Source organism: Leptodactylus fuscus, chromosome 2 (genome assembly GCF_031893055.1).
Source record: "Leptodactylus fuscus isolate aLepFus1 chromosome 2, aLepFus1.hap2, whole genome shotgun sequence".
Lineage (NCBI taxonomy): Eukaryota > Metazoa > Chordata > Amphibia > Anura > Leptodactylidae > Leptodactylus > Leptodactylus fuscus.
The window spans coordinates 163,447,125-163,461,546 of record NC_134266.1 but is presented as its reverse complement, the minus strand read 5'-3'; the positions used below and the strand labels follow the sequence as shown (position 1 = coordinate 163,461,546).

The window sequence follows — 14,422 nt, the reverse complement described above, 5'->3', positions numbered from 1 at the left end:
TATATGTGTACTCCTGCTAAAAGCCCCTGCATGACACTATTATTGGTATAGTGAAGAATTTTTTTTTAAATGTAGATTGTGAGCCCCATATAGGGAACACAATGTACATTTTGTCTTTGTAGAATGGAAGGAAATCCACGCAAACACGGGGAGAACATACAAACTCCTTGCAGATGTTATTCCTGGTGGGATTCGAATCCAGGACTCTGCTGCAAGGCTGCAATGTTAACCACTGAGCCACCGTGTTGCCCCAGAATTTTTAAGTTAGAGATAGATAATGAAGGCTGCCAGTTAGTGTCAATAAACTGTAATACTTATAATATGTTATAAAGATATTACAGAATATTGTATCTCATCGAAGTGACAGTAGAATATATGCTACAATCTTGCACAGGTCATCAATTATTCTCTTTTAGGACAGTCTTTAATTATATATTGTGTACATTAATTATATAATAATTATTATTATTAATATTTATGTTTACCATAAACAGGCTGATCATTTTTTTTTCTTCTTTTAGTGAAAACTGTTCCAGCAGATCTTTACAATGAATTGTCTTTTGTAACTGAGAAACCAGCATTTCCTTTTCCTTCTACAGATGATGTTGTAAGTACCAGAGTACAGGGATTTCTGTTTTTAATGGGAATCCATCACCTCCCCTAAGCATATTCATATGTCACGACTGTGTTACAGAGCACATTATAGTGATAAACCACATACCTTCCTTCTGTATGTCACTTCTGTAGATTTGAAGAAAAACAACTTTGAACTATGATGTGAATGAGGGAGTTGGTGCACTGGGGGCAGACCTTCAGTTCCGGGGGCACTGAACTTGCTGCGCCCTCAGTCATCCCATGTACTGGGTACTGAGAGTTGTCCCTCCCACTGCTATGACATCACCCAACCTACTTACTAGCAACAAGAGTAGTGCTTCGGGAGCTAAAGGCCACTTCCACTGCACTAAGTGCCTCTTTTGCATATTACTTCAAAGTATTTTTCAAAATCTACGAAAGTGACATACATAACAAAAGTATGATGTTTATCACAGTAATGCGCTCTGTAACGTGGTGGTGGCAGTTGAATATGCTTGAAGGAGATGGTAGACTCCTTTTAATATGTAAAGTACTTGTATTACAATAATATTTTTGGATTATGTGAATACATGTTCGCTAAATCCATGTCAAATTTTAGAACAAAACATTATATGAATATTTATTATCTCACATATATCAGGAATGGTGACAGGTCCTCTTTATGCGCCACTAACGTCCACCAAGTTGACCAGTGAGAATAAATAACTAGTAAATAAGTAATCGGGCAGATTGCTCTATTTATTTTCTAAGTACAACAGGTCGTACAGTAGAACCTAACAGGTTGTTCCACACCTAAATATCAGTCTAATATTTGTGAATACTCAGTGGATCCAGCTGCAGGTTTCTCTTGACAGGTGGGAGTTACAACATAATTCATCTATCTTTCTATTTTAGGATAATGCACTGCAAGCTGAATGGCTTCCAACTAGTTATTCCACTATTAAAAATACCCATTCATATGAAACAAGTGAAGAACTTACATCAAGAAGTCTGGTTGCCCTTGAAGCAGAAAGCCCAGTTGTTACTGAAGATGTTGACTTTCAAGTTTATGTCACATCAGCCTTGGAATACAGCTTTACTACTCTAGCAGATGTCTTAACTTTCCAGCCAAGTACTTTCCAGTCTAGTACAACCTTAGGTTCACTTGAATCGAACACAGTCACAGATGCTAATTCTGTAGACACTCCAGAAGAATCAGGGGACAATGACATTTCATTGTTTGATGAGTTAACTCCTGTGCCCCATTCTAAAGAGATAATTCCTAATGAAATTCAGACAATAACCACCAATCTTCCTCCTACCCCAATTAGTGCATCAGATGAAGAACACAGTTCAGACATTGTGACTTCTGCAATAGCGGCTGAAGAGCCTGCACTAAGTGAATTGTCTTTGGGAAGTGTACCAAATACGACGGAACAAACACATGCAGATTGGGATACAGCAACACAACAAGTTACTTCTGAAAACATACAAGAAACAGCTGAAATACTTGTAGAAGACAACTTACTGCCAACAGTAGAAAGTATTAGACCTTCGGATGAGGGATCTGGTTCAGGATTTGGACATAAGGCTGATGAAGAAGTTGTTACATGGTCTTGGATAAAAACTACAGAGGGTCCACTGTCCTCTTATAAAGGACCATCAATAGATGTTGATTTAACAGACACAACAGGAAACTATGAAGACTTGATTGAAGAACATTTTACTGATACATCTCTCGATGAGAATATCAGATTGGTTAGTTCTGAAGTAATCCATATTTCAAACCAGGACTCAGATGATTCTTATGACCAAAGCCCTGTTGCCACAGTTAGCCAAGTGAAACAGCCCATTTTACATCATTCTTCAACCAATCCTTCACCTGTGTTGTGGACACCTGAATACTGGAATGTGGAATTGTCAGTGCAAACACCGGGGTCATCTACAACAGATGGAGACTTTTTCACTAGTGAACCTGATGTCCTACATGGAAGCACAGTGGATTATTCACCATCTATACCTGAAGATACATTGCAATCCACACAAACACAAGTACCTCTGTCACAGACACACCTAGTTTTGGAATATGATACAGACATACCTACAGAGAGTTTAATATCTAATGAAATAGAGCCACATGGTGCAGTCCATAGCTTCACTACACATGTAATACCAACAACTAGCAAGCATGATAACACATTTATAGATAGCTCTGATACAAATTCCATTTGGACATCATCAACTACATCTGTTAAGAATGAAGAACCTATATACATGACATTAGTGCCGTCATCTAAATCACACGAGGAACTGTTAAATACCATACCCAACATTGATGCCACCAACACTTACTCAAATGATGACATAAATTCTATAGGAGAAAAAAACATGCCCAATATAATACCAATGATAAACAAAGAGGTGGCTATTACAGATCCTATACAGCATGAACAACTTCCTAGCGGTACCTCTGTAGGCCCAACTAGTTCTCGTACCCAAGATATTGAAGTGACAGTTGATGTTCAGGATATATCACTTGAACTTGATCTCATGAGTACAGTATATTTTCACCCTGACATGAGCCCGGAAGAGAGAAGCATGATAGCAAAAAATATCGATTCTACAGATTTGACAGGTATATTTTCTACTCATGAGAACAATGTCAGCTCCTCAGCAAAGGCACGAGCACTTGTCGTGTTCTTCAGCCTGCGTGTCACTAATATGATATTCTCAGAGGACTTATTTAATAAGCGCTCCCCTGAATATAAGGCTTTGGAACAAAGATTTCTTGAACTGGTAAGTATTAGCCATTAGAATTGTATTAAAAAGTGCTTACAAGAACACTTATTGCTCAGAGTGTCATTATTAGTAGTGTAAATGTTCAGTTTGCTCTGCCTAAGTCCCAGAAGTAGTAATACCCAGTTGTTCGTTTTTTTGGAGGGGGGTTCAAACTAATTTTTGGTGTTTTATTAAAGTTGAAGTTGTTTTTTTGTTTGCAGAAAATTGAATATAGTAATAGATACCATGAATGAGAAAGTCAACATAATAAGTGGGATAGATGTGTTCCTCGGGCCCCCTACAGAACATGATTTTGAATGTCCACCCTATATATCTATACATAACATGTCAAAAGCCTACCTTTGACTGCATCATAAATAATGTTGTAATCTTGGCACACTTAGAGGTAGTATTTTGCTGGTCCTGGACGTCTTCCCAGATTAACATCTGGACCCACTGGAGGATTACCTGTTATGTTGGTTATCACTGTAATATGTTTTTATCAATTGAGTATGCGTGAGGAAGGAGTTAGACTCTTTTTAATGATAAATATGAATCGTACATCCCTAGAATCTTTCACTCTAGTAGACCCAATGAAACTCAGTCTGACAATGAATGGAGTAAAACAAGTATACCTAAATAGGGATGGATGAAATTGTTCTGTTCCCCCCTTTTTCTTCCTTCTCCCCTCTTTCATGCCTCCAATAGAAAGTAAATTCTGGTTTGTAACTAGTCTAAACCAGACACTAGGATATAGTAAACCATAGGAATTATTCAAGCATGTTAAGAATAATTTTTAGCATCCTTGCATAGAATTACTGCATGTGCATATTAAAGGGGTTGTCCCATCTCAAGTATCTTATCTATACTGGTAAATAATGAAAATTGAAGGCTTTTCCTAAATCTATTGCTTTAGAAATGCTGCTTTGTTTGCCTGCTATGTCAAATTATTCCTCCCATTGTTTACAAAGTGTTTCCATAACCACAGACCTGTAAGACAAGTGATGTCACTCACTGCTCTCACTGTTATCTATAGCTCGGCAGGACAATCAGTTCAGCTAATTGCAGTTTGCTGATAAAACCAAGTCTGTTCTCTCTCTATGTAAACATATAACATTGAGTCCGTTCTGTACAAGCATGTGCATGTTATCTGATCTGCATAAGTATATTACTAGTCAACTTTAAATTGTCTTATGAGAAACTGTTAAAGGAATAACATTGTATACATTTATAATTATTAAAGCTGCCCTGTCATTTACTGCTCTAATTTATGACCACTCTTATGCTTGAGGGGAAAAGTATCATTAAAACTAGAAGACTTTGGGAATTATTTATCATCTGCCCCTTTTTGGGTCATTTTTTTTAAATTTTTTTTTACAGGTTTGCTTTTTTTAGACTAGTTGTGCTATAGTGTGTATTTACTGTACGATGTAGGTGCACCTCCTTGTTAAATGTTTGCCCATGTGTTAGTTAGTTTAGATGCACCTCAATAAGCTATGTGCACTTGTACCTTTTAATCCAGTTTGATCCGCCATATTTTTTACACCGCCTATGTACAGGAGCGCATTTGCGCCTTTTTTTTAACATCTTTTTTAAGAATGCGCAAGTCATGAATAAAGCGTGAAAAGGATCTCAAATTAGGCCATGCCCCCTTTTCAAGACGGAACTGAAAAAAGGTGCAAATGCTTCTTAAATGAATTACAGGTAGGGTTGAGCCGATCTTGAAATTTCAGGATCATTTTTAAAATCCGATTTCCGATCATTTTCCATTCTAACCTGATCCCGATCCCAATTCCGATCCCAATGCAAGTCAATGGGATTTTTTTTTAATAATCGAAGATTGGATTTTAAAAACGATCCTATTCATTACACAGCATGTCACCCGGCTACTTAGCCCCCCCCCCCTGGTGTCCTTTTACTTGCACAGATCCTCTACCGCTGCCGCTCCTTGTTCTTCTCGGTCCAGCCCTCTCTCATTGACATGTCTTCAGAGTGCCGTGCGCGCCCCCACCTCCCTAGGCTAGTGTTAGAGATTATGGGAATAGGCGGGGCTTGTTGTGGCTTAGGAGAGTGTGGACAGAGAGATGTGAGTGCATCACTCACGTCTCCCCTTCCAGTACCCGCCCACACTCTCCTAAGCCACAAGCCTCGCCTTCTCCTAGAATGTCTAACACTAATCTAGGGAGGCGGGGGCGCGCAGGGCGCTCTGAAGGCATGTCAATGAGAGAGAAGAGGAGCGAGAAGAATGAGGAGCAGCAGCAGATCTGTGCAGGTAAGTTAAACAAAGTTCGCAAATAGATAGATACTATCTACTCTTCTGTTTCCTCCCTGCTGTGCCATATACTGGACTTTACTACATCTCAGATGTAGCAGAGTTGAGTATACGGTAAAACAGGGATGAAGCAGAAGAGTGGCAGGCTGCGGTAAATCCATTACCCCTGCGGCTTCCATTCATTCCTATGGGTGCATGCTATTCGAAACGGGAGCTTCAAATAGTACTCGCTCATCTAATAATATAGTTTTTCCCACAATGAGTGGCCAGTAGCCAAGCATTGTGGGAAATAACCTCCGACCTTGATCCCGTCAGAAAAGATCGGGATAAGAATTCCGATCGCGATCGTGAAATTGAACCCTAATTACAGGACATAAAAAGTACACAAAAAGGCTCAATTTAGGCAAAAAATAAGGTACAACTAGCTTAATAACTGTGTCCCTGTGAGATTTATTCTTGTTATAAAATGCCAGATTTTTACTATTAGTTTTAGTATGGCTATAATTCTATCTGAAGAGTATGCAATTGAATAAAACTATTGCATAGGACCCTACAGTAGAAGTACAGTTTGCACAGATTACTTTTGTCATCCTTTTTTCTTTCAGTTGGTTCCTTATCTGCAGTCCAATTTGACCGGGTTTCAAAACCTTGAAATATTGAATTTTCGGAATGGCAGCATCATTGTAAATAGCAGAATGAAGTTTGCAAAGCCAGTCCCACGAAATGTAACAAATGCTGTGTACATCATACTTGAAGACTTCTGTAACACTGCGTACCAAACTATGAACTTGGCGATTGATAAGTATTCTTTGGATGTTGAATCAGGTACCACAATAAAGACGTTGACTAATACTATTACTTAACCAATTAGGTGAAAGGTCAAATAGAATATTGTAGATTTTGTATACCATATTATATCAAATTTTGTATATCATAATTATTATTACAGTGAAATCTCTCCTAAAGAACAGCTCTGTAAGGGGATTTCCAGAGGAGAAATTCCCCAGTAGCTGCTGGTGAACCATGGGGGAAAGGGCACGCAGAGATAGTAAACCCTAAGCTATGGAGGCGCTCCTTGTCCCTGCCTACTTGACTGACTTGTCCTAAGCAACAGGTGACAACTGGGTGGCCAAACCCTTCCCAGATATAGGTGATGACATAAAATGTAGCAAGACTAACTGTTTTTTAAGTTATTGCTGTTCTCGTTTCCTTTAGAAAGCATTTTCGATACAATGTATATGATGCAAATTTCTTTCCCTTTCTGTAAACAGGGGATGTAGCTGATCCTTGTAAATTTCAGGCTTGCAATGAGTATTCTGAGTGTCTCATAAATAAGTGGAGTGGTGAAGGAGAATGCGTTTGTAACCCTGGATATGTCAGTGTTGATGGGTTACCATGTCAAAGCATCTGTGATCTGGAAATAGATTTCTGTATGAATGATGGTAAATGTGACATTATTCCAGGACAAGGAGCAATTTGCAGGTATTTCTTACTATTCTCTAAATTATACTGTAATTACCTTTATAGTGTTACATTGTCGTTGTTGAAGTTATATGTAAACATAGTCTGTGTATACCTACAGAGTACTTTCTGTTATTTTTTCAGGTGTCGAGTAGGTGAAAATTGGTGGTATCGTGGAGAACATTGTGAGGAATATGTCTCAGAACCTTTAGTTGTTGGAATTGCCATTGCAGCTGTTGCTGGATTTCTTCTTGTAGCATCAGCTATAATATTTTTCCTAGCAAGGACACTCAGAGTACAAAATACAAAGGGCGATTCAGAAGAATCTGGAGGGTAAGTTATTTTATTAGAACTCTACACTGAATTAAGTTCTTCTTCTTGTGCTGATGCAGGGGACATCAAGACCGGCATACATTACACTGATCTTGATTAATCCCTCCCTCTCATTTAACTTTATTAAAACTTAATACATTCGTGTTAGAGTTTGGTTTTTCAGTTTTAGTTATACTGTTTTTCGTTCATTATTCATAAGATCATTTCACTTTCTTCACATTTACTGTAAAACATTTTGCACAATATTTATTCCACAGGAGGACAAGTGACAGCCTGTCTTCAATTGAGAATCCTGTTAAATACAACCCAATGTATGAAAGTGACATCACAGGCTATAGTCATTATTATAAGAGATATCCACAGCAACCATCAACCAGCACATCTACGAGTCCCGAGACATCAGCGGACTTCAGTAGTGAAGAGATCAGGCACATTTATGAAAATAGTGAGCTCACTAAAGAGGTACATAGATGATCATATGATACATTTATTGCCCTTTAGGTATATTGTTATTGTATAGCATGTTACATAATTAATTTCCCTTTAATCCCATAAAAATGTGGCCTGTTGTGGGCTTAAAAGGTTTGTCCTGTAATCTCAGTACGTGGGAAGGAGGCATGGGATGTTGAAACATAAAAAAAATTCTTACTTGTCCTGTGCACTCTGATGGCCGCCACCACTATCTAGTCCAGCACTTCTGGGTTTGTGCTTGCGGAAAAAATACTTGCTGCACATGATTGCAGAGGCCAATCGGTGCCCTTGGCAGTCACAGAAAAGGATCCAGTGACGTCACCGTTTACATTTCTTCAGACTGCTGATTGGAACATACAACAAGCACTTCCCACTGGCACAATCCCTGTCGTACATTAGACATACAATCCTGTTGGCTCATAGAATAAGCTTCAATACTTCCTCAGTGGCAGTTTCATGCAGCACTATCTGTTTATGTAAGGTTCTTCATTTTTATAACTCACATTAAATGGATTCTATCATTAGCTGTAATGATTTTTAATTAAGCATATATTTGCCTAGCCTTTAGAAAGGCTATTCCAGACATACCTTTTATTTGTTAATCCTTTCAGCCTTTTTTAATTACCCTGCTTTTATTGATATGCTAGCCAGCATGGAGCACTGGGAGTTCAGTGAGCACTGTCTGATGTGTGTAAACAGGGGGGGTGAGAGCTAGGGAAGGCTGCTGCTGATGATGACTCATCAGCCTCCCTGTTCTCACCTCCCCCTGTTTACACAAAGCAGACAGTGCTCAGTGAGCTTCCAGTGCTCTGTGCTGGCTAATTAGCATATCAATAAAAGTGAGCTAATTCAAAAACGGCTGGGAGGATTATCAAACAAAAGGTATGTTTGGAATAGCCTTTCTAAAGTCTAGGCAAATATATGCTTAGTTAAAAATCACTACAGTCAATGATAGAAGCACTTTAATTTCAATGAGCGTAACTGAACATTCACAGTCAGTTCCATATGCATCTTACTCAAACATGAGAGACAGCTGCTCCCTGCCTAATCCTTATCCTGCAGTAGCTATATCTTACTGTTACTAGTTACAAGTCACAAGTCATTTTATCTTGTAATGTTGAAATACATTTTGTAGGAAATTCAAGATCGAATACGAATAATAGAACTCTATGCTAAAGACCGACAGTTTGCTGAATTTGTCAGGCAGCACCAAATGTAAGTTCCATTTTCTCACTACAGATTTCTATTTCTATGCTTATTATTTAGAATTGTCTAAAGCTTTACACTACAGTATAATTTGCTATGCAATTCACACATGTACATAATGCTTGTATGCATATAGTAGATATCTATATCTCAAACACACAATACACACATATACATACATACACATTAAACAAATATACATACAAGTTACATATACTTTCTGCAAATACTGTGCACAAAGAAGACAGACTCCAAATAGTACTTTGAAAAATATGCCAATACTAGATACATGATGGGGTTTTTATGTATGAAAACAAAGGAGGAGAGTGAAGGAGTTTCCCACAATCTATGAAAATATGCACATGACGGTATCCTTAATAATAGTCCTATATTATTGACAGGTCTGTGGATAATGTGAGAAGAGCAAGTTCAACAAGTTAATATGTCTGTTTACCTTGTTATGCGGAAGAAAAGGTAATATTCTATTAACATTTTTGTTCAATTATTGTTAAAGGAATACAGTATGAAAATGATTTATAAGAAAATGTAATGTTGCTAGTGTAGATGTTCAGATAAACATATTGGTAGTTTAAAGAATCTGCATTGCTTGGCTAAATCTTATTTTGTGCATATAAAATAATTTATCTGTGTTTTTAAGAATAGCGAGATGTAAATTGTCCATTCAGCTGAGCTTTTGGCTCAATTTACAACAATTGATCTTATTAAGGCTTGGCTTAATATAGGTGACCAGCCACTAGATCACCATGACTGTAATGTGTATCAATACTGTTTATCTGTCTATGGTTACGTACATCTGCTATGTGTTTATTGGTATAAAGCTGGCCATAAACATTAGATGGTCACATTTATTATTTGTTTATCGAGGAACATTAATTTTATGGTGCTCTACATTTGATGAAGGGCTTACAAACATAATAAAAAAAACAAGTACAATAAACATGAACAAGCTAGATAAACATGAACTAGTTAGATGACCGAATTGGTTCTGTTGAAAATAAGACTCTGCCCTAAAGCGCTTATGTAAGGGAAGGTGGATAGAGACAGATAAGGGTGAAAACTACTCATGGTAGTGTAGTTACAGCAGTGTTACTGAGGGCTGGAGTCTGTTCTGAAGAGGTGGGTTTTCTGAAGGTATAGATTGTAAGTGTCAGTCTGATATGCCAGAGTAATGAGTTTTCGATAGTGTGGCATGAATGATGGACACAGTTGTGACAAGAGGATGGTAAAGAAGGACGTTTTGAGATGATCAGAGATTATGTGTAAGGAGATTGTTATTTATTTTTTTTTACATTTCATCATGGACTCCATCTATTATACTCCAGAGTGTAAGAATTTCATTTCTGGTTCAATCCAAATTTGTTCAACCCAAAACAAATCTTTGGCCTGAATAATCCTCACCTTCCCTATCCTTTCTGGGCCTCCTCGTCTCTCTCCGGATACTCTTCTGGCCTTCTAGTGACGTCACACACTCGGAATCACCAGTAAAGCCTGTGATTGGGCCTCAGCAGTCACATACGGCACGCCAAGCGCCATGACATCACCCAGAAGAGGAGCTAGAGAGAGTCTTGGATGCCATAATGCCATGCCATAATGCCAGAATAGGTGAGGGAAGGCGAGTATAATTGTTAGTTACTAGTGATGAGCGAGTAGTATTCGATCGAATACCTCACCGGCATAGGAATGCATGTAATCGGCCGAACACCAAGGGGTTAAACGCATTGAATATTTGAAGCGTTCAAACCCTTGGTGCTCGACCGATTACACGCATTCCTATGCCGGTGAGGTATTCAATCGAATACCACTCGCTCATCTCTATTAGTTACTTTTATATACCACTTATTATATTCTAGGATCTGAAGAGACTCAGAGTATAATAATTTCACTTTTGGTTTCAAACCCATGCACTTGAATGTGTTTGCAAAGTGACCACCCATGAGCGTCTTCTGCCTCTCTGCCTCAAAACGTTTTTTTTTGTTAACTGGACACAAAGTCCTGCATGTCCGACTTCGTGTCCGGATAAAAAAAAAGATTTTGCAGCGGAGAGGCAGAAGACGCTCACGGGCGGTCACTTTGCAAACCCATTCAAGTGAATGGGTTTGAAACTGACTGCTGGATTTCCGTCTCCTGTCCAGTTTTTCTCGGCAGAAGATGGAAACCCAAAAGTGGAGACCGGGCGTAGGTGTGAATCCGTTCTAACTTTCCCTGGGTAGTTGTTCTGGGTTGTATTGTTCTGTACTGAGAACAACTGTGAGCACGAGTGATCTTACTGTGTGTACACTGCTACTAATAGTAATAGCAATATTACTGTTCATTCCTGTCTCATACTGTCAGTTACTTGGTGGATTCCTTCCAACCAGGAGGATGACGTTAAAGGCATGCAATTGTCTGGGACTGTGGGATAGAGTAATGAATTTCTGTTTAGTAGAAGTGAGTTCAGACAAAGGTGAGAACTGTATGTAGTAGAGTCTTTATTTGAGAGTTTTCCCCATTGCCATTTGGCAACCATGTCTCAATTTTCCTTTCAGATTAGTGTGTCAAGGTTACGTATTGATTTGTCTAGATCTGGGGAGGGTTAGAGGGGTGACAACTGTGGTAATAGAAGTGTTATAGAAAGTAGTGACTGCTTCTTATTCATAGAGGTAAAGATCGATGGGATTGGGTGCTTTCATATACAGGTGCAATGTATGCCAACCCAAAAATGCAAATGTTTAAAGGGAGTAAGCTATGAAGAGTATTTATCCTCTATCCTTTGGATAGTGAATAAATAGCTGATTGAAGGAGGCCTGACTGCTGAGACCCCACGATCCTGGGAACAGGGGTCCTTTCCCTCCACTGTGTATTTATCCTGACTATAGCCTGGCTAGATGTAGACATGACTGGTAGTGGAAGTACAGCACTTGGCTTTCTCCTGTATTCTTGATTGAAGTAAATGGGAGCGCCATCCAGCAGTCACCCGGTCAGACTGAATGCACAGCCGGATCTTGGGATCAGTAGAGACCTTAGAGGTCAGACCCCTCCGGTCAGGTATTTATCTTCTATCCTATGGATACAGGATAAATACTTTTTATGCCATAACCCCTTCAATGAAAATACTTGACAGTCATGTGAAGCTTATCTAACTGTATTCTTTTTATTCTTCTACTTTTCTGCCCACATTTAGGAATACAGGAAAGTACTTGGGAAGAAACATCACTTTTGCCATTACAGTAGGAATGAGTTACCTCATGAAGAAGCAGTTTATGCCACAATTGTAAATATGTAGCCGTGGATCTTGGAATAATGAATGGGTATTGTGTTTACAACTAGAAGAACAAATGTTTTTAATGACTTTTTTCTAACAATATGTTCACTTTTACTTTTACAACTGTGATTGTTTCTTAGTTTTTCAATAACAATAATCTGCTGGCTGAATATGTTGTTGTAAGGGGCATGAACAAGTGTGTAAGGCTTTGTGGCTGTTATGTGTCATGACTAGCGTACAGACCGAAGTCCATACAGTTAGGCGTTGTACTAACATTGTCCGTCACATACATTTGTGTTATTTGCCTTCTAATATATTACATCAGCTAAGTCATTAGACATTAGTAGGTAAGCACCTGAATATGAATGTGTCCCATCATAAAGGATGGTTCTTACTTATTATGTCATGGTGCAGACTACAGCTTACCTTCTCTTTCCTTATTGACTTCTCAATATCATAATGCAAGGGCAAATATAAAACTGGCTGGGCAACACAAGTGTTAATAAAGAGACACCATGGCATTGTGTAGACAAAGAAAAGGTCTGCTTTTCTGTACATGACTATGCAATAGGACATAGGCTAGAACTTTATGACAGTATTAGAATGACACTGTCACCATCCCAAAAGCTTCAGAATTAGACTATTGTTTCTGTTTAGAAAAACAATGGCTGCAACACAAGATATTCCAAAATACTGGATGGGTTTATTTTGATTCACCCAAAGCTGCAACTAGGGCAATTCAAAATGGGTACTGTCCGTATTGCAAATGGTTGAGAATCTGAATTTTTCTGGATTGATAATGTGCTGAAATAGAGTTTGCTTGAATCTGTCTTGGGGTAACCCACAATGATGATGAACTAGCCTTACTAAAGTTCTAGTAAAAAAAATTGTAACTATCTTTAAGCAATGAAATTACTTTGAGCTGACCACCCAAATTTGCAAATTGGTCTTTTATAGAGTGATCCTCTCAAAAAAAGGTATACAGAATGAAGGGTAAACTATGAAATGGACTTAGTAAACAAGTACAGCCTCCCACAAATATAAAGAAAGCACCCATAATCATGTGTTTTATGTTTGGCATCACATAAGCATCTCACACATAAACAGGCCTAGAGTAAGACTACCAAAATAGTCTTGATACTGCACACAAATCACCCCAGCCCATACGCATCACATAACCTTAGGGGGCTTCCTCTCTTAATCTCCATGGTGACCCCTCCCTTTCCTGATTCAAGATTCCACTATTATTCTTTTACCCTGCAAGACACCCCTGTTTTTTCTTGGACTGCAACATGCTGACCCTGTCATGTCTGCCTGGTCTCTAGTTCTCTTCACATTCCTAGCCTCCAGTATGGTGCCCCATCTCATTCATAATTTCATGGTTTACCACTCCATCCCCGTCATAGTTTATTTCTGATTACTGTTCCCGAGCATGGCTAATTCTCTCATCTCTTTCCCACTCATTTTTAGTAACTTTGTTCCTCTCACATTTTTGGCCTCCAGCAGAGCTTGTCCTCCCATTCTTGGTCCCAAGCATGGCTTCCCCACCATCATTCATGCTCCCTTGCATGGCTTCCTCACTTATTTATAACCTCTAGCATGATTTGCTCACTCATTTTTAGTCCATAGCATGTTGTACCTCTCATTTCTAGTCCCCAGTATGGTTACTATCTCTTTCCTGGTCCTCAGCATTGCATCCTCCATCATTCCTGATCTCCAGCATAGCACTTATTGTCATTCCTTGTCCCCATCATGGGTCGCCATCTCATTCATGCTCCTTTGCATTCCTTCCCCTCACTTTTTTTAGGCACCAGCATGACTCTCCTCTCATTTCTAGCCCTTAGCATTGTATCCAGGCTTGGACTGGTCACAGGCGAACAGTTGAATCTCCCAGTGAGCCCCTAGTACATCCAGGAATAGCACTGTACCCTTTTTATTCTTCATACAGACACTCATCATACAGCATGTCAAGCAGGCTCTGCAATGGTATAATATACTGGGTAGATAATTATCCAGTTTATTTTTATACTGTAGACACACTGGGTGGTTGAGATGATATCTGGGTG

General features: G+C 38.9%; 1 protein-coding gene across 4 annotated transcripts in view; it reads left to right on the top strand.

Annotated features, from left to right (window-relative positions):
* IMPG2 (interphotoreceptor matrix proteoglycan 2) overlaps nt 1-13,398 on the top strand; it is a 65,662-nt gene extending 52,264 nt beyond the window's left edge. For all 4 annotated transcript variants that reach the window (XM_075265034.1, XM_075265033.1, XM_075265032.1 and 1 more), the window contains 9 exons: nt 522-607; nt 1,489-3,369; nt 6,229-6,448; nt 6,895-7,105; nt 7,229-7,417; nt 7,675-7,879; nt 9,024-9,103; nt 9,496-9,568; nt 12,276-13,398. In XM_075265034.1, the coding sequence (XP_075121135.1) occupies nt 522-607; nt 1,489-3,369; nt 6,229-6,448; nt 6,895-7,105; nt 7,229-7,417; nt 7,675-7,879; nt 9,024-9,103; nt 9,496-9,535 (2,912 nt within the window). In that variant the 3' untranslated portion in view covers nt 9,536-9,568; nt 12,276-13,398. The remainder of the gene's footprint in view (nt 1-521; nt 608-1,488; nt 3,370-6,228; nt 6,449-6,894; nt 7,106-7,228; nt 7,418-7,674; nt 7,880-9,023; nt 9,104-9,495; nt 9,569-12,275) is intronic.
* The last annotated feature ends 1,024 nt before the right edge of the window (nt 13,399-14,422 follow it).